This window comes from Enhydra lutris, unplaced genomic scaffold (genome assembly GCF_002288905.1).
Source record: "Enhydra lutris kenyoni isolate GAN:26980312 unplaced genomic scaffold, ASM228890v2 scaffoldscaffold17, whole genome shotgun sequence".
Taxonomy (NCBI): Eukaryota; Metazoa; Chordata; class Mammalia; order Carnivora; family Mustelidae; genus Enhydra; species Enhydra lutris.
The window spans coordinates 41,856,248-41,880,378 of NW_019154101.1; the positions used below are offsets into that span (position 1 = coordinate 41,856,248).

General features: G+C 36.9%; 1 protein-coding gene across 4 annotated transcripts in view; it reads left to right on the top strand.

The window, feature by feature from the left end:
• The window catches only part of LOC111147521 (TGF-beta activated kinase 1/MAP3K7 binding protein 2), a 73,413-nt gene that overhangs the window by 30,875 nt on the left and 18,407 nt on the right, over positions 1–24,131 (top strand). For all 4 annotated transcript variants that reach the window (XM_022503568.1, XM_022503569.1, XM_022503571.1 and 1 more), the window contains one exon: positions 6,350–7,850. In XM_022503568.1, the coding sequence (XP_022359276.1) occupies positions 6,350–7,850 (1,501 nt within the window). The remainder of the gene's footprint in view (positions 1–6,349; positions 7,851–24,131) is intronic.

A 24,131-nucleotide genomic window follows, 5' to 3' on the forward strand; every position in this document is an offset into this window, starting at 1 on the left:
ATGGACCTTCTTTAGATCCTCATTCAGACTAACTAAAAAGACGTTTATGACACAAATCGGGATTTCAACACTATTTAGATATTAAGCATTGAGTTTTTTAATCAGACTAACTAAAAAGACGTTTATGACACAAATTGGGATTTCAACACTATTTAGATATTAAGCATTGAGTTTTTTAAGTAACATTAAGTATTAAATATTTTAAGGTATGATATTGTCATTGTGGTTATGTTTTTATAGGTCCCTATTTTTAAAAGATACATACTGGGGACGCCTGGGTGGCTCAGTCGTTAAACGTCTGCCTTCATCTCAGGTCATGATCCCGGGGTCCTGGGATCAAGACCTGCATCGGGCTCCCTGCTCAGCAGGAAGGTTGCTTCTCCCTCTCCCACTGCCCCTGCTTGTGTTCCCTCTCTCTCTCTCTCTCTCTCTCTCTCTCTCTCTCTGTAAAATAAATAAAATCTTAAAAAAAATAAAAAAAGATACTGAAGTATTTACAGATAAAAGTGAAATAATGTCAGAGACTTGATCTAGCTTGGTCGGGGAAGAAGCTGGGGCACATCTATTAGATGAAAAAAGATTTGCCCTATGTTGATATTGTTAAAGCTGGATGAATATAGATGAGTTTATCATATTTACCCTTTATTTTTTAATATGTTTAAAATTTTTAAAATGAATTTAGTTAAAAGTACATTTTCTTTTATCCTATTGTGGCTTTATAAAATCCCTGTACGTATACTACTTACCAGTATTTTGCTAATAAGAAAATGATGTCTTTCTTAAGAAACCTAAGGGCGTCTGAGTTACTAGCATATTACTGGAACTAGAACATGTTGAATAATCAGATTTGATAAAGGATTGAAGGGATTTTTGAGAACTCAAGAGAATTAAGGAGGAAGACTTTGTAAATAATGAGTATCCACTTTCAAAAAGGAAGTGTGGGATTGGCTAAGTAGACAATATACATTTTACTTTGGGGATGTAGGTAGAGAAGAGATGAGAAGATGGGGTCTTTGTAAGCTTTGGTTTAGTGGGGAGAATTTACAGGAATAGCAATTAAGTTAGCTTGAAGCAAAAAGCACCAATTATGTTTGGCAAAAGATAAGATCTAACTATAATGACGGTAATTGGTTAATAAAGATTGTGGTGAAGTTTTAAACTTTATTTGAAAAACTAATGTCTATCTATTCAGAGTTCGGAATAGGGTAAAAGAATTTTTGTAGAATGAGAGATTTGAACTGTTAAGTTGGGAGGAAAAAAAGTCAAACCTTGCTCACTAACTTCGTTTTGGGATTACCCATTCAAACTGTGGGCCATCATTTCTAAACTGTACCTCAGGATGCCTTTTGTAGTTCAGTTTCCTTTAATTAGATTTTATCTTCTTTCAAACCACCTATAGACATTTTAACTTGGTTATTCATCTTTTTTATGTCTAAAATTGACCTCTTTCTGTCAGGCTTCTAATCTTCCAGTCCTCTTTGAAGTCATTTTCTCTCTTATAGCCAAATTGTTATTAATTGCTTATTTGTAGTCTTTCATAATTTGTGTCTACTGTCAAACAGTCATTATTTCACGTCTTCCCGTAGTGGTCTTGTCAAGAAATTTTCCCTCTCCTATTCATCTCGATTATCAACAGACTACCTACCCAAACTAGTCTTGTGTCTTCACTTCTCCATTCATTCATATTCAGTGGCTCTCCCCATTGCCTATATCAGAGTCCAGACTTTAGTGTGACTCATTTATCAAAATTCTTAATTATAGCATAACTTGGAAATGTTGTGGGTTTGGTTCCAGACCACCACAACAAAGCAAATGTCATAACAAAGCAAGTTAAGCAAATTTTTTGGTTTCCCGGTATATATAAAAATTATATTTACACTATACTATGGTCTGTTTACTGTGCAGTAGCATTATGTCTAAAAAGACAATGAACATACCTTAATTAAAGCATATTTTATTGTTAAAAAATGCTAACCATCATCTGAGCTTGCAGTGAGTAGCACTCTTCTTGCTGGTGGAGGGTCTTGCCTCCTTGTTGACGGCTGCTGACTGATGAGGGTGGTAGTTGCTGTCGGGGTGGCCGTGGCAGTTTCTTAAAATAAGACAACAGTGAAATTTGCTAAATCAGTTGCCTCTTTCACAAACAGTTTCTCTATAGCATGCTGTGCTGTTTGATGGCATTTTACCCACAGGAGAAAAAACTTCTTTCTAGATGGGAATCAGTCAAATCCTGCCACTGCTTTCTCAACTAAGTTTATGTAATATTCTGAATCCTTTGTTGTCATTTCAACAATCTTCACAGCATCTTCAGAGGTAGATTCCATCTCAAAAAGGACCACTTTTTTTCATTCATTAGAAGTAACTCCTCACTCGTTGAAGTTCTATCATAAGATTACACAACTCAGTCCTGTCTTAAGGCTCCACTTTTAATTCTCTTGCTCTTTCCACCACATCTGCAGTTACTTCCTGCACTAGAGTCTTGAACCCCTCAAAGTCATCCATGAGGGTTGGGATCAGCTTCTTCCTCACTTCTGTTAATGTTGCTACTTTGACCTCTTCCCATGAATCAAATGCTCTCAAGGTTTTCAGTTTACTTTGCTTGGATCTATCACAGGAATCACTGTCTGTGGCAGCTGTAATCTTACAAAGTATATTTCTTAAATAATAAAGCCTGAAAGTCTAATGACCCCTTGATCCATGGACTATAGAATGGAAATTGTGTTAGCAGGCATGAAAACGACGTAAATTTCATTGTCCATCTCCATCAGAGCTCCTTGGGTGACCAGGTGCATTGTCAGTAAGCAATAATATTTTGAAAGGAATCTTTTTTCTGAGTAGTAGTTCTTAACAATGGGCTTAAAATATTCAGTGGATCATGTTGCAAACAGATGTGCTGTCATCCAGCCTTTGTTGTTCCCTTTATAGAGCAAAAACAGTGGATTCAGCATTATCGTTAAGGGCCCTGTGGTCTTTGGAATAGTAAATGAGCATTGGCTTCAACTTAGTCTCCAGCTGCATTACCTTCTAGCAAGAGAGTGAGCCTGTCCTTTGAAGCCAGGCATTGACTTCTCCTCTATAGTTATGAAAGTCATAGACGGAATCTTTTTCCAATATAAGGCTGTTTCATCTACATTGAAGATTTGTTGTTTAGTGTAGCTCCTGTCATTAATTCTCTTAGCTGGATCTCATGGAGAACTTGCTGCTGCTTCCATATCAGCCCCTGCTGCTTCACCCTGCACTTGATGTTATGGAGACGGCTTCTCTCTTTAAACCTCATGAACCAACCTTTGCTAGCTTTAGCCTTCTCTTCTGCAGCTCCCTCACCTGTCTCAGCCTTCACAGCATTGAAGAGAGGTTAGAGCCTTGCTCTGGATTAGGCTTTGGCTCAAGGGAATGGGGAAACTGTTTTGCTGTCCTATCCAGACCACTAAAACTTTCTCATATCAGTGATAAGACAGTTTTGGTTTCTTACCATTCATGTGCTCACTGGAGTAGCACTTTTTTTTTTTTTTTTTAATTTTATTTTTTATAAACATATAATATATTTTTATCCCCAGGGGTACAGGTCTGTGAATCGCCAGATTTACATACTTCACAGCACTCACCATAGCACATACCCTCCCCAATGTCCATAATCCCACCCCCCCAACCCCCCTCCCCCCATTAACCCTCAGTTTGTTTTGTGAGATTAAGAGTCACTTATGGTTTGTCTCCCTCCCAATCCCATCTTGTTTCATTTACTCTTCTCCTACCCCCTTAACCCACCATGTTGCATCTCCTCTCCCTCATATCAGGAAGATCATATGATAGTTGTCTTTCTCCGATTGACTTATTTCGCTAAGCATGATACCCTCTAGTTCCATCCACGTTGTCGCAAATGGCAAGATTTCATTTCTTTTGATGGCTGCATAGTATTCCATTGTGTATATATACCACATCTTCTTTATCCATTCGTCTGTTGATGGACATCTAGGTTCTTTCCATAGTTTGGCTATTGTAGACATTGCTGCTATAAACATTCGGGTGCACGTGCCCCTTCGGATCACTACGTTTGTATCTTTAGGGTAAATACCCAGCAGTGCAATTGCTGGGTCATAGGGTAGTTCTATTTTCAACATTTTGAGGAACCTCCATGCTGTTTTCCAGAGAGGTTGGAGTAGCACTTTTAATTTCTTTGAAGAACTTAAAATCCTTTGCATTTACAACTTTGCTGTTTGGCACCATGTTTACTAAGTTTAGTCCTAGCTTTTGATTGAAAATTGAGATATATGCAGCTCTTCCTTTCACTTGAACACTTAGAAGTCATTGTAGGGTTATTATTACTATTAATTAGGGTAATTTCAGTATTGTTGTGTCACAGAGAATAGGGAAATCCAAGGAGAGGGAAAGAGGGAAACAGTCAGTGGAACAGTCAGAACACACACATTTACAAGTGAACTTCACCATGTTACATGGGTATGGTTCATAGCACCCCAAAACAATTAGAGTAGTAACATCAAAAATCACTGGATTCAACGCCTAGATGCCTCAGTCTGTTGAGCTTCCAGCTTTTCGGTTTCAGCTCAGATTATGATCTCAGGAGTCGTGGGATCAAGTCCTGGGTCGAGCTCTGCGCTCAGCACAGAGCCTGCTTGAGATTCTCTTTCTCTCCCTCTGCCCCTCCCTCAACCCCACATGCTCCCACATGCACTCTCTCTCTCTCTCTAATATAAACAAGTAAATCTAAAAAAAAAAAAAAAAAAATCAGTGGATCAGGGATTACCCTAACAAATACAATAGTAATGATACAGTTTGAAATATTCTAACAGTTAACCAAAATGTGGCACAGAGACATGAAGTTAGCAAATGCTATTGGAAAAATGGTGCCGATAAATTCGCTCAATACAGGGTTGCCACAGACTTTAAATTTGTAAAAAACAACAGTATCTGCAAAGCACAATAAAAGGAGGTATGCCTGTATTTAATCCCAATCTGTTTTTCTTCATATTTGTTCCACCAAATCTCCAGTACAAATCTTTAAGTCTTTTGTAGTTAACCTTGTTTAGAATAGATATTGTCTAGAATTAGATACCACACTAATATCTGTCTTCACTCATGCCTTTTCCTTCCCCAGGAATTCTTTTTTTCCTATGCAAGTCCTGCATATACTACATGTGAATCCCATCAGACTAAGCCCCCATTACTAACCCATTTCTCTGTACAGTCGTCTGCAATACCAACTCTCTGTTGAACTTAAAAACCACTTACTATTGGCACATTGTCTTGTTTTAATAATGTTACTTTTTCATAAATCCATGGTTTGTCTCTCTAATTGAGTTGCAAGTCTCTTCTAGGGAAAATTTTGGTTTTGTATGTCATTATTGAGTTTTCCACAGTCTCGGAGTACTGTGCATATTTTAGGTGTTCAGTAAATATTGTTATGTATGAGTTATGAGTAGTGATTGGTCAGTGTCTTGAGGATTCTTTAGAAATAATCTGGGTGCTTTTTTGGTTTTGTTTTCATTTCTGTGGTGTAGATTTGTATAGTGCTCTCTAAAGGCAGGGGTAAGAGTTCAGTTGCTCTAGGTGCTACCTTGAGTTTCTATTTCATATGTGTGGGAGCTTTTTTTACACAAGTTAAAAGGAAGCATATAAGGAATTGAGATGACTTTGTTGTGTTATTTTAGGACTTTTTCTGTTGTTATACTGCATAATATAATTTTTGAAAGAGCTTATTTATTCATTTGGAGAGTGCGTTTGCGAACAGGGGGAAGAGCAGGAGAGGGAGAGAGAATCCTAAGCAGACGCTGTGCTGAGCATGGAGCCTGACACAGGGCCTGATCTCACGATCCTGAGATTATGACCTGAGCTGAAATCAAGAGTCAGAGGCTTAACTGACTGAGCCACCCAGGCACTCCCTACATGTATAATTTTTTAGACAGTCATTAGTTTAAGACAACTCATATAGCACTTGAATGTGCAAAACATTTAATTATATAGTATTATATGCCTAATGAATATGATACTTGAATGGTTGTATTTTGTTCAGCATTCAAATCGTGTTTTTAATTATGTTATAATTTTACTGTATTTGCATGAATCCATTTTACTGTAAAAAAGCTCCTGAAACATTAGGAACAGTAACTTGGTTTGCTGTCAGCTATTGCTAGCTAGAGAGCTTTTCCATCATGTTAGTAGTGAGGATTTGTAATTCAAGCATTTACACAAAAAAAATAGTTCTTCTCAAATAAAAGGTTCAAAGGTCTGTTAGAATTGTATCACTTGTTAATCACGTAATATTTTAGTAGTGGTGAGAGTGTAAGCATTACCTTCTGGTTCTTAACATAAAACTTTTTATTTTGTTTTATAGAATAATAATAACCTGGATGCTTGCTGTGCCGTTCTCTCTCAGGAGAGTACAAGGTATCTTTATGGTGAAGGAGACTTGAATTTCTCGGATGACTCTGGAATTTCTGGCCTACGAAATCACATGACTTCTCTCAACTTGGACTTGCAGTCACAGAATGTTTACCACCATGGAAGAGAAGGAACTAGAATGAATGGAAGCAGGACTCTAACGCACAGCATTAGTGATGGACAACTTCAAGGTGGTCAGCCCAATAATGAACTCTTTCAACAGGAGCCACAGACAGCACCAGCTCAAGTTCCTCAAGGCTTTAATGTTTTTGGAATGTCTAGTACATCTGGTGCTTCAAATTCAGCACCACATCTTGGATTTCAATTAGGCAGCAAAGGAACATCTAACCTTTCTCAACAAACTCCCAGATTTAATCCCATTATGGTAACTTTAGCCCCAAATATCCAGACTGGTCGTAACACTCCCACATCTTTGCACATACATGGTGTACCTCCACCTGTACTTAACAGTCCACAGGGAAATTCTATCTATATTAGGCCTTACATTACAACTCCTAGTGGTACAACTCGACAGACGCAACAGCATTCTGGCTGGGTATCTCAGTTTAATCCTCTGAACCCTCAACAAGCCTATCAACCTTCACAACCTGGTCCCTGGACTACTTACCCTGCATCGAATCCTATGTCACATACCTCAGCCCAGCAGCCAAACCAGCAAGGCCACCAGACCTCTCATGTCTACATGCCTATCAGCTCACCTACTACTGCACAGCCACCAACAATTCATTCATCTGGTAGCTCACAGTCTTCTGCCCATAGCCAATATAACATTCAGAATATTTCAACAGGACCTCGAAAAAACCAGATCGAAATCAAACTTGAACCCCCACAAAGAAACAGCTCTTCAAAATTGCGTTCTTCTGGACCTCGAGCCTCCAGCAGTTCATCTTCAGTCAACAGCCAGACCTTAAATAGAAATCAGCCCACTGTTTACATAGCTGCCAGTCCCCCAAATACTGATGAGATGATGTCCCGTAGTCAACCCAAGGTCTATATTTCAGCTAATGCTGCCCCAGGAGATGAACAGATCATGCGGAACCAGCCCACTCTCTTCATATCCACAAACTCTGGAGCATCTGCTGCCTCCAGGAATATGTCTGGGCAAGTGAGCATGGGTCCTGCCTTTATTCATCACCACCCTCCCAAAAGTCGAGCAATAGGCAGTAACTCTGCAACTTCTCCTCGAGTCGTGGTCACTCAACCCAATACAAAATATACTTTCAAAATTACAGTTTCTCCTAATAAACCCCCTGCAGTTTCACCGGGGGTGGTGTCCCCTACCTTTGAACTTACAAATCTTCTAAACCATCCTGATCATTATGTAGAAACAGAGAATATGCAGCACCTCACGGACCCTGCTTTAGTACATGTGGATAGAATAAGTGAAGCACGGAAGTTGAGTATGGGATCTGATGATGCTGCCTACACTCAAGGTAATAACACTGAAGGTGGGGTCACGTTCCATGCTGGGCTTTTTGGTGTCCATTTGATTTCACATGTAGAAATGACTATCAGCGTTATTAGTTCATCTTTTGTAAGTGTTAAATCATACTACTTTTAAAGCCTCTGAGAGTATTCGGACAAATTGTGAATTTCATTTTTACTGCCGTATAACTTAAAGTTTGAAGGATAAGGTTATCACATCTGCAGCATAATCCACCCTGGTTTGCTTACTTTCTTAATATTTTAAGACTTGCTTTTCAGTGAATTCTCTCCTCTGTGGTGTTGTTGACTTGCCTTGAAAATTTCTAGAGATAAAAATTCATAAAAACACATTTTAGTAAGAGATTTAGGGGCCTCGGATAGTCAGTAAATCTGCCTGCTTTGACCAGGCGATTTCTCTATTCTTCCAGTACTTTCATTTTTCTAATATAATATTGTTAGTCTTATTTTATATCAAAATCTAACTTCTTGCAAGTCCTAGAATAATTTACCTTTAAGAGAGATTTTGAATTCTGTTTGCAGTATGTGTTTCTTTCAGCCTCCCTTAAACATCAACTAAAGCAGCCTTTCTTTTTATTTGGAACCATGGATAAAAACATTGGTGAGTCTATCTCACTTGATAATCCTTTTCTGAAATAAGCTAGTTGATATTGGCATAATACTAAATTACATCACTTAATTCAAGTAGAGACAATTTCTGTCTTATATATTTGATTCCTTAAGTTACTTCATCTTCAGTAGGAAACCATTAAACTCCTTCATTGTGTGTTTTCTTGACTATTGATGCAGTTTTGTAGATTAGCTGGGAGTCCTTTAGAGCAACAACATATCGTGGTCATTTTTGGATCCCAGTGAGTTGTTCCAAGTATTGTAGGTTGGAAAATACTATGTTATCACCCCTTTGCAACATGCAGCCCCATACAACCACTAGTACCACTTGTCCTTTTAAAATCTTCTAAAAATAGTGGTTTTACTGCTGAGCTTCTCAGAGGAGCCAAATTGTTTGGGCTTATTTTGTGTTTTAAACTACTATATTCTTGTGATTCTCAACTCAAGCTGGGCTGTGATGCTTTCAGATTTCATAAAACACCTGTGGAGCTTTTCAGTAAGGATGCCCAAGGCTCATCCCAGACTTGCTCAGTTAGAATCTCTGAATGATGAAGTCTAGGTGTGCAGGTGTGTTTTAAAGGTCCATGGGTGATTCTGATTGCACTAGAAATTGTGCTAAAACTGGACACATTTTTGTTTAGTTTCAGTCAGTGCATGAATTTTAATACACCTTTATTAATTTTCCTGATATTTAATTCCTGTTCTCCCACAGTCCTCTTCTCTTTCTCTCCTTCCATCAAAATAGCAGCTTTCCTGTATTTAGATACTTGCTGTTTCTTAAATGGAGAATAAATTGTTGTGTGAAGATAATTTGATAAAGAGAATTTTCCACTGAAATGGACATCATCACATTTAACTAGAGTGTGAATATAAAGTGTTTTAAACTTGTTACCTCCAGTTTCTCTCATTGTCTGTTGAATCTACTCCAGGCAGGATTTTACCCACTATAGTTACCCAGAATGCTGTCAAGGTCATGAGTGACAGCATTGTTACAAAATCCATGGTCTCCTTTCAGCCCTCAGCTTCCTTGATGTATGTATGTATCAGCAGCATTTACCAGTCAAGCACCCTCTTCACTGTGAAACATTTTGTTCATTCAGCTTCCAGGATACTACTGTAGAATTTCCACTGCTCTTTTTATTCTTTGCTGATTCTCCCTCCCTCATCTCTTACCTCTTTATCCTTCCACTTCTCAAAGAAACGAGCTCAAAACCTTAAAGCTTAATCCTTAGGCCTTTCTCTTTTCTGTCTGTACCATTCCCTAGGTGATATCATTCAGTATCATGATTCTAAATATTATGTGCTAATGCTGGAGCACCTGGGTGGCTCAGTTAAGCATCCCACTCTTGATTTCTGCTCAGGTTGTGATCTCAAGGTCATGGGATCAAACCCCATGTTGGACTCCGTGCTCAGCGCAGTCTACCTAGAGATTCTCTCTCTTCCTCTATCCCTCCCATTGGCATGTGCGCACACTCCCTCTCTCTCTAGATAAATAAAATCTTTTTAAAATAATAAAAATAAATAAATAGCATGTGCTAGTGATTCCCAAATTTGTAACTCTAACCTGAACTTATTCCCCGAATTTCAAGCCAGTTGCTTTAACTATTTAATATCTCCATTTGAATGTTTACTAGGCATCTCAAAATTTCTGTATCTGCAATACCTTCTGACATTCCACCAGCTTACTCTTCCTGTGATCAGTCCTCCCATCTCAGTTAGTGGCAACTGAAATTTTTTAGTGCTTAGGCCAGATACTTCAAAAACACCCTTGACTCCTTCTTTCTTTCATATTTCACATTTAATTTGACAGTAAAATATGTCAACTCTAACCTTCAAGGTGTATCAGAAGTTTTCTCTCTTCTTACCACCCCATGTCACCATTAGATCTGAGCTACCATCATCTCTTAAATGGATTATTGCAGTAGCCTACCTGCTTTCACTCTTGCTTCCTTGTGGTCTTTTTTCAGCTCAGCAGCCAGAGAGACTGTTAAAAAACGTGAATGAGATTATCTCTGCAGATGATGGCTGTTTCATTCCGAGTAAAAGCTATGAAGCCACTACCCATCCCTCATCTCTTTTCCTTCTGCTTACCACTTCACTCACTGTTCCAGCCCTGTTGGCATTCCTTAAACATGGTAGGCATGCCTTAGGCTCTTCATATTTGGCTGTTTTCTATGTCTCAAATTCTCTTCTCCCAGAATCCATGCTTATCTCCCTTCAGATCTTTACTCAAATGTCACCTTCACTCTTTCCATGAGATTATCTTTGATCTTCCTATCTTAATCTCCACCCAGCATTTCCTGTCTCCTTCCTTGCTTATATTTGCTTGGGGGGTTGGGGGGTGAATAATATTAAGACACAATAGCTAATACCTGCTAAAAGTTTACTATGTGCCAGGCAGTTTTCTGAATGCCCATTCATTTCTCACAACCAAGTATAAAGTAGACCCTAGTACTATTCCTATTTTCAGATTAAAACACTTAGGAACAGGGGCCACCTGCATGACTCAGTCAGTTAAGCGTCCAGATCTTGATTTTGACTCAGGTCATGATCTCAGGGTCACAAGATCGAGCCCCACATTGGCCTCCATACTGAGCATGGAGCCCGCTCTGAATTATCTTCTCTCTTATTTATTTAATTTATGAACATACTGGGTAAGTAAGAACCTTGCCAAAGGACAAGTAACAGAGTCAACAGCATTGTAATAATAAACCCTCTGGAAAGATGCTTCAAGTTTGTCTTGTAGCTTCACGTCACCCCTGGTACATCATTGTGGGGACCACATGTGCCCCAGTTTAAGAAGTGTGAAGTTAAAAGATCACTCAATGAAAAGTAAAACAAAAACAGGCAGCTATAGAGAAAGAAATCACAACATACGGTTGTAATTAGGAAAACAATTTGAAAAATAAATACCCTGGAGTGGTATAGGGAACACCTTCTAAAGGCATCTAAAGGTTTAAAAAAAAAAAAAAAAAAGATTAAAAAAATTGCTGATGAGTGCAGGCTCTGGTCTGAGAGCTCAAAGTCTACCCAAATAGCAAATAGCAGCGTTCCTCAGAATCTGCCACTCAGATTACTTCTCTTCACTAACAGCCTTCAGAACATTTAAACTACCATGCTCACTTTCTTTAAACATATCTACGTGTGAAATTCTGAATTTCATAACATCCATGTGGCCATGCACCCTTGTATTTTCTCCTTGCGTGTACACCGTATTGGGGAGATACTGTTCTGCAGCCTTCCATCTCGTTTCCTTCTGTTTCGTATGGAACTACTGTTGTTGACCCAGATTTATGCATATCCAGTGACAAAGTTTTGATTGAGTGGGGTTTTTTTGACTCGGTTCTATTAGTATCAAAGGATTGTTCTTTTCTGAAATTACATCTTTTTTTTTTTTTAAAGATTTTATTTATTTGATAACAAGAGAGAACACAAGTAGACAGAGGCAGACGGTGGCGGGGGGCGGGGTGTGGGAAGCAGGCTTCCCGCTGAGCAGAGAGCCCAATGTGGGGCTCAATCCCAGGACCCTGGGATCATGACCCGAGCTGAAGGCAGAGGTTTGACCCACTCAGCCACCCAGGTGCCCCAAAAATGCATCTTTTATGATGTTACCTTACATGTACATGATGCTCTGCCGTTCCTGTAGCGCTCACTACCATACTACCAGAGAATACTGATCTTTAAGCAAGCATCTTTCCTCAACTCTGATTTCTGTGGGGTTGGCAATAAAGAGAAAGGCAATCTCTCTTCCTCCTGCCGTGAAATTGATCTTTCTATAGTTCCTGGAACATACTGTTTCCAAGTAAGAAAAGAAGCTGAGCCAGGTACTAGAGTCATAGGAAAATATTTTTCTCAGACTGAGGAGGGAACATACACATAGATACATTTGGTAAACAAAATGCATTATTTTTTTCATTTGTATTTCATATAACATTTTAAATCTACAATAAAACATTTCAAAAATGAGAATTTATGTTTTAAAAAGATACATTGTTGGATATGCCCTCTGCTATAGAATGAGCAGAAGAAAAAGATGTAAATTAATGAAACTTCTACCACGATCCTACTTATTTCTCCACCAAATCTCCCACTGCCACTGCTAAAGGAAATAAATTGCACTTGAGTATTTAAACTACCACAGGAACCAGAGACACAAATGATTGCCCAGTAGAAAGGACAAATTCAGGTTTGAGAGAAGTTCCATTTCATAGTCTATGGATATGAAGAAGACTCTTATTTTACCTGCTAAGAAGAACAAAGATTGAAGCGAAAATTGCTCAGCAGCAGTAAGATTACTGTGTGACCAAATGGCTCCATTTACCCCCCTTCAGTTTTACTACCTGACTCTACCTAACTTCTGAAAATACCAGTAAATACCTGATTATTCACTGTATTCTGAGGCTTTCTCGTGTTTTCTGTTCATAGAAGTATGCTCTTAGTAACACTGGCAACAATGATGTGGAGAACAAATGCTTCACTCATTCAAACCAGTTTTCCTGGCCAAGGGAAAGGCCTGCTTTCTAAGCTAGAAGCTCTTAGAAACTACCACTGCTGCCAAAACATGACTTCTTCTCTGTTACTTTACAGAAATCCGTCTGTGCGGTGTTAAAAGTTACATATGTAAGGTCATAAACATTTTTAATGATACTTCAGTACTTTCCTTCCAGTTGTATTTATAGTCCTGTCATATTGTTAAGCAGTAGCCTTGACTTTGAACCTAAAATAGAAAAACAAATAAGAAAATTTATGACGTGAAAATGAGCTTCTTGGACTTTGTATTTCTTATTCCTTGTCATTTTCTTTTTTATCAGTGCTTCTCTCCAAATCACACCTTTCTGTTTAATAAGATTTAATAAAAATGCTTAATCATGACAAAAATTGAGAGAGCTAAGTATTCTTTCCAAGAGGAGATATAACTTCAGTTAGTTCAGATTTTTTATTTTGCCTTTTGCCTTTATTTTATGCACCTACTGATTAGAAATGCCTTTTTTGACTTACTGTGTTGACCTTGAGATTATGTTAAGTAATTAAATCAAAGTGAAGCTTAATTGACATCAACCTGTACAGAATTTTCATAGTTTCTTCCCAATCTCGAGACTAACTACCTTTTTAAATTTGAAATAAATCTCAGGGTTGGAAGAGACTTTAAAATTCATCTCAGATTCTTCAGAGGTTATCTAATCCATTTGCTTATCCAACACCTTAATCCTACAAGGTCCCCAGTAAGTATGAATCCATTCTGTACATGCTTGCATAGCTGAAGAACACTGCACTCTTCTAGCAAGTTATTTCCTATATTAAACTGACCTTTTTAAAAAGTATTATGCAACATACACATATGATAAAAGAAATTTCAACCCCCCAAAAAAGGAAGTTAGAATAAAAGTGGGTCTTCTTTCAGCCCCTACCTTAATCCTTTCACCAGCCCTCCCAGCGCTTAACTCTCAGTGGTAACCTCCGTTAGCCATCTTTATCCTCCTTGGCTTCATAATCACAGGCGCACACACACCCCATCTGTAATGGGGATACACTATCCATATGTGGTGTGTATACATGAATACACATGTGCAGGATTTTATCATCTGTACATACCCTTTGGTATATATAACGTAGAGAGAGACGACACAGTTTTTGCTTAACATCTTAAGATCATTGCATTTTGGCATGTACAAATCTATCTCATTCTTCCTTAAAAAGTTTAGTCATGGGGCACCTCGGTGGCTCAGTCAGTTAAAAGGTTTAGTTATTATTTTAATAGCTTTATTAAAATAGAGTTAATCCCATGAAGTTCACTTACTTACAGTGTACAAATCAATGATTTTTGGTATAGTCGCTTACATGCCACCAGAAACAACAACCAATGTTAAACATTCTTCTCCCCTCAGGAGGAAACTGCACACCCTTTAGCCATCACCTGCCTGTCTCATTACCTCCAGCCCTAGTCCTAAGCAGCCACTCATCTACTTCTAGATTTACATCTTCTGGATACTTCATATAAATGAAATTATATAATACATAGTTTTCTGTGACTGGCTTTTTTTCACCTAGCATAATGTTTTAGAAGTTCATCCATGTTGTAGCATGTGTTAGTACTTCATTCCTTTTTATAGCCAAATAATGCACTGGTGAAGAGAGAGACACTACACTTTTGTTTGTTCGTTCATCAGTTGATGGACATTTGGCTGTTTCCATCTTTCGGCTATTACAAATAATGCTACTGTAAACATTCATGTACACTTTTTTGTGGACATTTGTTTTTATATCTCTTGGACATATACTGGGAGTGGGATTCCTGATTCACATGGTAATTCTCTGTTTAACCACTGAGGAACTGCCAGACTGTTTTCCAAAGTGACTGCACCATTTGGCAGATTCCACCAGCTGTATATGAGGATTTTGATTTCTCTACATCGTCAACAATATTTGCCATTGTTTGACTTTGAATCTTGCCATCCCAGTAACTGCAAAGTCGTATCTCCTTGTGGTTTTGAGTTGCATTTCTCTGATGGCTAATGACATTGAAGGTTACTACGGTGTTTATTGGCCATTTGTCTATTTTCTTTGGAGAAATAACCTATTTATATCCTGTGCCCCCATTTAAATTGGGTAATTTGTCTTTTTTTTTTACTGACTTAGGTGAATTCTTTGTGCTTTCTAAATGTAAGTCTCTTATATGATTTGTAATTATTTTTTCCTATTCTGTGAATTTTCTTTTTTTTTTTCCTTTTTTTTAAGTAAGCTCTACACCCACCCAACAGGGCTTAAACTTACCACCCCCGCAATCAAGAGTTGCATGCTCTACCGACTGAGCCAGCCAGGCATCCCGTCTTTTTCTATTTTCTTAATAGTGCTCTTTGCGGCACAGAAGTTTTTAACTTAGCTACAGTCCAACTTATTTATTTTGCTGTTTCTCCTTTCATTGCTCATGTTTTCGGTGTCATATCTAAGAATCAGTTGCCAAATCAGAGGTCATGAGAATTACTCCCATGTTTTCTCCCAAGAGTTTTATAGTTTTAATGCTCATATTTTGATCTTTGATGTATTTTGAGTTAATTTCTATATACTAGTATGAGGTAAGAGCCTAACTTCATTCTTTCACATGTGGCTTATCCAGATATCCCAACACCATCTGTTGAAAAGACTTTTCTTTCCTCACTGAATGGTTTTGGCACCCTCATAGAAAATCAGTTGACCTTAAGCACATAGGTTTATTTCTAGACTCTTAATTATTTTTCATTGATCTGTATGTCTACCTTTATGTCAGTACTATACTGATTGATTATTGTTACTTTGTGGTAAGTTTTGAAATTGAGACATGTAAATTCTGCATTGTTCTTTTTCAAGATTATTTTGGCTATTTGTGGTCTCTTGTTCCATATAAATTTTAGAATCAACTTGTCAATTTCTACAGAGAAGTCAGCTGGGATTCTGATAGGATTTGCACTAGAATATTTTTCTACATATACTTGATTTAAAAAAAAAATAGAATCAAAACAAAAGGGTATGTACTGAAAAGTTCCCCTCACCAGAGACAACCAATAGTTATTCACAAATATTTCATTTTGTATTTTTCTAAAAATTGAAACTGTCTACCAAGCATATATATATATGTATATAAGTGTATTTATATACATATATACACACATATTTACACCTCTTTTTGTACAAATATAGCATTTTGCTTTTTTGTCATTTTTTTGTCTCTGTCTCTTTGAGACTATTCCATGTCAGCAGGTGCAGATCTCTTTTCTTAAAAAATGGCTGCATAGTATTTTGTGCCATAATCCATAACCAGGCCTTTCTTGATAGATAGACCTTAAGGTCTTGTTTTTACAAACTGCTGCAGTAAAAATCCTGTACATACATATTTATGCCCGTGTCCAAGTATGTTGGCAGAAGAGATTAGATTACCAGGAGTGGAATTGCTGTGTCAAAGGATATGTGTATTTTTAATTTTGATAGATATATCATTTAGCCTTGGTTATGCTTCAGTAACAAACTGGCTTTAACAACCAAGGTTTATCTCTAGCTCACTTGCCACTATAGATTAGCTGGTGGGCTCTGTTCTGTATCATCCTCACTTAAGGACCCAGGTTGAGGGAAGCTCCATTCCATGCCCCCACGAGTGGTCAGGCAAGACAAAAGAAATACAGCAAATCGGTACTGATTCCTTAAGCTTCTATCCTGACATATTACTCTTTAGTAAAGCAAGTTACTGAGCCACATCTAACCACATCTGATTGCTAGAGAATGGGGAGGCATAATTCTACTATACATACCCGGAAGGCAGAGAGCCAGAAATATTTGGTGAAGGACACCAATGTCTACCACAGAACATGTTGCCAATTTCAAGACTCTATCTACCAGTTTATACTCTCATATTTGTAATTATGGCAACATTTTTTTTTGCAACATTTATAAGGATGTTCCTTTCTTCCCTCCCCTACCCATCACTATGTAGGTGATTGAAAAATATGTATATATCTTTGTCAGTCTAGCAAGCTAAAATGTATTGTTTTGGATTTTAAAAAATTGCATCTTTAAATATGAGTGAGATTGAGCATCTTTTCCTGTATTAATTTTTAAGCCATTTATATTTTGTGAACTTGCCTGTTTTTGTGGGATACCTGGTCTGTTTTTTTCTAATACATGATTACTTTTAACTTGATGAATAAATTTTTTTGTTTTATAATTTTTTTTTACTTTTGTATGTTCAAATTTGCCAATCTTTTTTTCCTTTCTGGTTTCTGGGGTTTATGTCTTATTTAGAAACTAGCCCTTCGGGGCGCCTGGGTGGCTCAGTGGGTTAAAGCCTCTGCCTTCCGCTCAGGTCATGGTCTCAGGGTCCTGGGATGGAGCCCTGCATAGGGTTCTCTGCTCACAGGGAGCCTGCTTCCCCCTCTCTCTCTGCCTGCCTCTCTGCCTACTTGTGATCTCTATCTGTCAAATAAATAAGTAAAATCTTTAAAAAAAAAAAAAAAAAGAAAGAAACAAAGAAACTAGCCCTTCACAACATTCCAGTATTTCAAAAGACCAGAAATCTTGCACATACCTTCTCGTAAATTATAGTGATAGTCTTTGAAACTATATAGAACTGGCCTCATTTATCTTACCTGTGGCAACCCTTCAAAAGAAAATAACTACCATATTCCCACTTTAAAAGGATAAGCCTTTTTAAACTATAAATGTCCCCAGTTTCTTTAATGGTTCATCCATTTGTATTTCTTGGAGGCTCTTTTGGCTTCTCTAAGGCCTGGTTTTCTTTTTCTCTAAAACAAAAATTTTAGATAGTATCTGTATCTTAATGCTGTAAGATTGCATTTAGAATCTTACTTATGTACAAATTAGGCCAAAAAAGTGTTACCTAGCAGAAGTCTCATACTCATCTATTATTAGTATGAAGTATAAGTAATTTAAGATTCTTAAAAATAATTACAGGAGTTTAGCATCATTCCTCATAGTTTTGTTATTTCTGTTACCCAGATTACAGGCCTAGTTGCAGCACTGTTGAAAGATCTGATTTCAGACTCTCCTTAAAAATGGGAAAGTAGATGAAAACATTAAGATGTTTATTTTAATGAGTAATTGCCATCTTTGAATCCTTTGTGACTCCATCACTAAACAAGTGACAATAATTACACATTAGCATATAAAACGAATACCCCTGCTGTCAACAGTTAGAGTCTAGAAAAGTCTTGATTTATTTTAGAAGCTGACATTGTACCTTGTTAGGTACAGTCACTTAGGCATGTACCTGACTTAGGCATATAAAATCATTATGACAGACAAAAGTATAAAAGACATTAGGAATAAATATCTATTATGTTTCCAATGGCAAATTTCTCTCTCTCTCTCTTATAATAAGCCCAAGATCTTTGTATCCATAAATACCTGTTATATTTTCCAGTGGCAAAGGTATTCTTTTAATATGTGCACTGCATACTCCCCCCCCTTTTTTTTTAACTTTTGGAGAAATTAGATGTTATTTACAATATTAAATACCTAAAATTAGTAAAGCTAACATCATCTGAAACTTGAGGTGTGTTTTTCTAATTACAAATAAAGTTGAGTAAGAAAGTGTTTCCATCGCTCCCTGGAAGTTGACAAAAGCTGGATAAAGACTAAGCTTTCTAAAACTGCTGCTTAAAAGAAATGCCTAGAGGGGTGGCTGAAGGGCCCTAGTATTTGAATTAACTAATGGTTATTTTAACAACCACAAGAGGGAGTTGCATGCTTAAATTACCTTTATCTACTAAAATGTAATTTTGACTGAAAGAGGATTTCAAAAGGTACTGAATATTTTTTCTCTGTTATTCATCTTCCCTGTTTTTGTATTTCAAAGGTAAAGTAGATAGGTTTAGAAAACAAAGTCGATGTGTGATCGAGATGTTAAATACATAAGTTATTTTATTTTCTTGGTAGAACTAGCATATAAAAAAAAGCTACCTTTCTGCATTGTGAGCAACCTAGAAGTCTTGCCATATTTCAAATGTATTCAGTTGCACTGTGATAAATACTAAAGGTAAACATTCAAGGAAACTCTAAAATAAATTTCATGTTTTTGTTTTATTAATATTTTTATCTCTTAGACCAAAAATTAGTATTTTACTCTGTCATTCATTGAAAGTCAAATTGTCATTATTTTACATTTAACAGATATTTATCAAGTGCCTACTTGATAGGTTGTCAAGGTTTAATACTAGATACCCCGTGGTACAAAACTGAATTCAGTGTTTACTCTCAAGGAGCTTGAGGTTTAGTTGAGACATGTACTTAATAATGAAAACTCAAAAATGCTGCATTTTTCCAAGTGTAAAATGAAGTGAACTAACAAAAAAAGTTTCTTCTTTAGTGGGATATTGATTTATAAATACAAAGTAATAATATATAAGCTCTTGAAATAGTTCAACTTTGTTTCCTTCCTTGACATTTTACTCATGGTATTATTTAATGTCCTTTGAACAGGGAGTATAGAAATTGACTTAAATTCCTTAACTATTAAAATTATCTTGGGGGTGCCTGGGTGGCTCGGTTGGTTAAGCATCTGACTCTTCAGTCCATGTCTTCAGCTCAGGGTTATAAATTCAAGCCCTGCACTGGGCTCCACATCCAATCCAGAAAATCTCAGATTCCAGAATAGTAAAAATGTAATTAATGTGTTTTTGGCTGAATGAAATACTGTTACAATGCAAACAAATAAAACTAAAGCACAGTCTTTACCAATGCCTTACTGTTGTCATGTATGACTGGATATTATTTTACCAAGGTATGCATGCTTGTATACATTTATATATATTTTATAGTATCTTATATAGTATAGTTATAGTATCTATATACCTATAGTATACTATAGTCTTATAAATATAGTTATAAAATATAAATATGTATCTAATATATATAGACAAAATTATGTATCTAGGTTTAGGTTTATCTTTAAATTATCCTTGTTCCACATTCAGTGAACTCCTTCAGTTTAAAGGCTAGTGTTTTCTTTCAGTTCTGAAAATCCCCTCCTGATTCCTGTTTCTCCATTGTTTCTTTCTAGAACTTCTCTTATACAACTCTTTGACTTCCTAGACAAGCCTACTCTTTCTCATTGTTAATCCTCAAATATTCTACCTCCTTATCTTTCCTGTTCTGTAATTGAGTATACTTCCTTAATTTTTGTTCCAACCCAGGTATGACATTTTCATTTCTGCAAATGCTGTTTTTAATTTCTAAGAGCTAGTTATCTAATTCTTTTCTCACAGCAGATTGTTTTATGGATATTTGAATATCACAGATCACTTAATGATGCTAATTAGGATTTAAGTTTTTGTCTATCTCCTAAATTATCTCTGCTTAATCTGGATTTTATCTTTCTCTTTATCTAGATCTTTTACATGTCAAATGTTCCTGAAATATGTGGTGATCCATGGCTGTTGGTTTATATATAAGAATGAAGGACTGTGAAAGCTAACTCCCTTAGGTAGAGCCTGATTCAGACCAAAAGTGTCTTATTTATAAAAATACTGTAATTGGGGTGCCCAGGTGGCTCAGTTGGTTAAGCATCTGCCTTCAGATCAGGTGACAATCTCAAGGTCCTGGGATCCAGCCCCATATCAGGCTCCCTGCTCAGCAGGGAGTCTGCTTATCCCTCTCCCTCTGCCCAACCCGGCTCCCCTGCTCCCCAACTCGTGCTTTCTCTCACTCAGTCTTTCAAATAATTTTTAAAATGACTGTAATTAATTTTCTTCATTATGAGTCTGATAACAGTTCTTAATGTGTATGTAGTGTATAATGGTTTATATGGTAAAAGTTAAAATTAGGAGACAGACTACAACTAGAGAACAAGAGTTCATTGGCTTTAGCTGAATTTTCATGATTTACCTTGACACCCCTCTTTTCTTTGTCATTCATCTTTCCCAGATTTCTATCTGAAAATCCCAAGCCACAAATGAAAGTGAACTAGACACATAAAAATCCAGGCCCTTAGAAGAAAGAATTGCTAAGAAAGAGAGAGTCATATATCTTTCCTGCTATCTTCAGAGCATTTTTTATTTTGTTTATAATTGACAGACATACTTAAGAAATCCCAAATAGTCTATAAACTACATTTGTCACTTCTAAGTAATATAGTCATTATAACTCTGCTCTAAGTTTTTTGTTTTCACTGGAAAGAAATCTCTCATAAATTCTCAGACTATGGATTCACAATATTTTACTTTAGGGCTTCAGGCTAATCATAGGATATATCCTGCCATTTTCCCCAAAGGCAAGCCATGTCATTAGCCATTGTAAAAACGTCTCTCTTTATGAATGTAATATTTTTTTCTATTTCAGAAACATTCTGAAGAATTTACTCTTTAACTTCAAAATATCCCCACAACCTTTAGCAGCTCTGGCTCCTTCATTTTTCTAAATCTTTTTTGAATCAGATTTCTGGCTGTTGTTAAAAGATATCTCCTACTAACATCGGTCTTCTGTCTAGCTCTTAACTCTGTGGTTTACTTTCGTATTTTGATAGAAACATTAAAACTATCATATTGGGGATTACTAATGGAGCTCTCTCTGACTGGAAGAGTGTTCAGCCCCTGTCCTGGAATGTATGTTCTGAAATACACTGGTTGGAAAATAAATTTGAATGTTCTTCTATTGTTTTCGAAACAAAGTTGGATGCTAGCTACCCGCCTCCCCGAATTTTATCATTAAGAAGCCTCTTTATCTCATAACATACTTTGCCCTAAAGTCATTTTTTTTTTTTTTCCTGAAATGGGTATTACTACACTTGGTTTATTTTGATTTTATACTCACCTGGTATGTCACTTTCAAAACTTCTCTAGTTGGGTCACCTGCCCAACCAAGGGCAGCTAGCTTTCGATTTTGGCCTACTTCATGATCTTGGATCTTGGCGCCTGGGGATCAAGCTCCCTGTCAGGCTTTGCACTCAGCAGGGAGTCTGCTCAAGAATTCTGTCTCCCTCTGCTGCTCCCCCAACCCCCATTCCCATACATGCCCTGTCTTTCCGAAGTAAATAAATAAATCTCTTAAAGAAAAATAAACACTTCTCTACTGGCCAAGATTTTCTCTATATCTTTGGTTTTCAGTAGTTTGACTATGGTATGTCTGGTTTGTTTTGTTTTAATACTATTTGGAGATCTCTGGGCTTCTTTAATCTGTGATTTGTTGTCTTTCCTTAATTTTAGAAGATATTTTCCCATTATCTCTTCAAATATTTCTTCTGACTTTTTTTTCACTGATTACATGTGTATTCTTAGACTGTTTGATATTTCCTGCATCTCTTGGATGCTTTAATCTTATTTTCAATTTTTTCTTTGTGTTTGGGTAATTTCTGTCTCTCAAGTTCACTGATTCTTCTGTGTCCAGTGTGCTGGTAAGTCTATTGAAGGAATCTTTTTTTTAACGATTTTATTTATTTATTTGACAGCTGGAGGGGGAACCCAACAAAGAGGAGGGGCAGCAGGAGAGGGGAGAGCAGGCTTCCCACTGAGGAAGGAGCCCGAGGCAGGGCTTGGTCCCAGAACCTTGGGATCATGACCGGAGCCTAACACAGACACTTAATGACTGAGCCACCCAGGTGCCCCTGTTGAAGGAATCCTTTATCTCTGATGCCATACTTAATTTCCAGCATTTGCCTTTTTTTTATAATTTACATTTCTTAGATTATCTCTTCGTTCCTGCCTGTTGTCCACCTTTTTAACTAGATCCTTTAACATATTAATCACAGTTATTTTTAAATTTCATCAGGTAGTTCTAGCATCTGGGTCATCTTTTAGTATGGTTCTGTTGATTGCCCTATCTCTTGGTGATAAGTTGGGTTTTTCTCTTGCTTTTCTGTGTGTCTTATAATTTCTTGTTAAAGGCCAAATGTTGTGTGTAAAAAAAAAGAAGAAGAGACTAGATAAGTAGTATTTACACCCAGAAACAAGAACACCTCTCTTTTCTGTGGGTTATTAAAGGGCTGAGTCAGTTCAATGAGGTGCGGAGCTGGGTTCAGGTGTTGATGTTGCCTTTAACGTACCACAGACTTTGAATACCCCCAGCAATTGACTCCTTTTATTTTGTGTCTCTTCGAGTGGTACCCAAAGCACAAAATATTTATTTTACTTTAGTCCTTTTACTCCTGACCTTTCTGTGCTATGATGAGTCCCCTTCTACTCAAACTTCCTAATATGATCAAGTCTCCACATGATCTGATAAAGGGCCAAATAGTAAATAAACTGTGTATGATTTTGCAAGCCGTGCAATTTCTGTCACAGCTCTTCACTTCTGCTGTTGTAACACAAAAACAGCTACAGACTGTAAGTAAACAAGTAAGCTTGGCTGTACTCTGGTAAAACTTTTTTTCCACAGAACAGGCAGTGGGCCGTTTTTGTCCAGTGATCCACAGTTTGTTGACCACTTCTTTAGGGCCTTGTTCTTGCACACACACACACACACACACACACACACGCATCTCTCCTACCTCTATAGTGTAAGCTCCACAAGGGCAGGAATTTTTCCTGTTTATTAATTTCATAAGTAGACTCTCAGTATATTAAGAAAATGTGTGAATGAATTGTTTTAAATGTGTTCTTATGAACAGCATATAGCCAAATTTTAAAGAATCTAATGTGCAAATCTCTTGTATCTAAACAAATACATTTAATTACAGTTGTGATTACTGATATATTTGGAATTATTTTTGTCATGATTTTTTTATTTTCTTTTTTTTCCTTTTTTCCTTCTTTCCTGCCATTTAAGTTTAACCAGATAATAATAATAATAATAATAATTTCTCCTTTTGTTTGGTCTTTTAATTTAGAAACTGCATTCTATTTAGCTTTCTCTAGCAGTGATCCCTAAATATTTAACATGTGTGTGTATTTTTTTTTAAGTAGGCTTCACGCCCAATATGGGGCTTAAGGTCAATGAGCCCAAGATCAAGAATCACATGCTCTACTGACTGAGCCAGCCAGGTGCCCCAACATGTGTATTTGGTTTAGCAACATTTGAGAGTATTCCTAAATACTTTTAAGACCTTAGAATGCTTGTCTGGTCTTCACATTTCCAATTTCTTGTTATTTTCTAATGTTCTAGTTTTACTTTTTTCTAAGCAATTTATGCTACCCCACCCACTGCCATGGTCTTTCTCCATTGTTTTAGAGTTAGAACTTTATTTG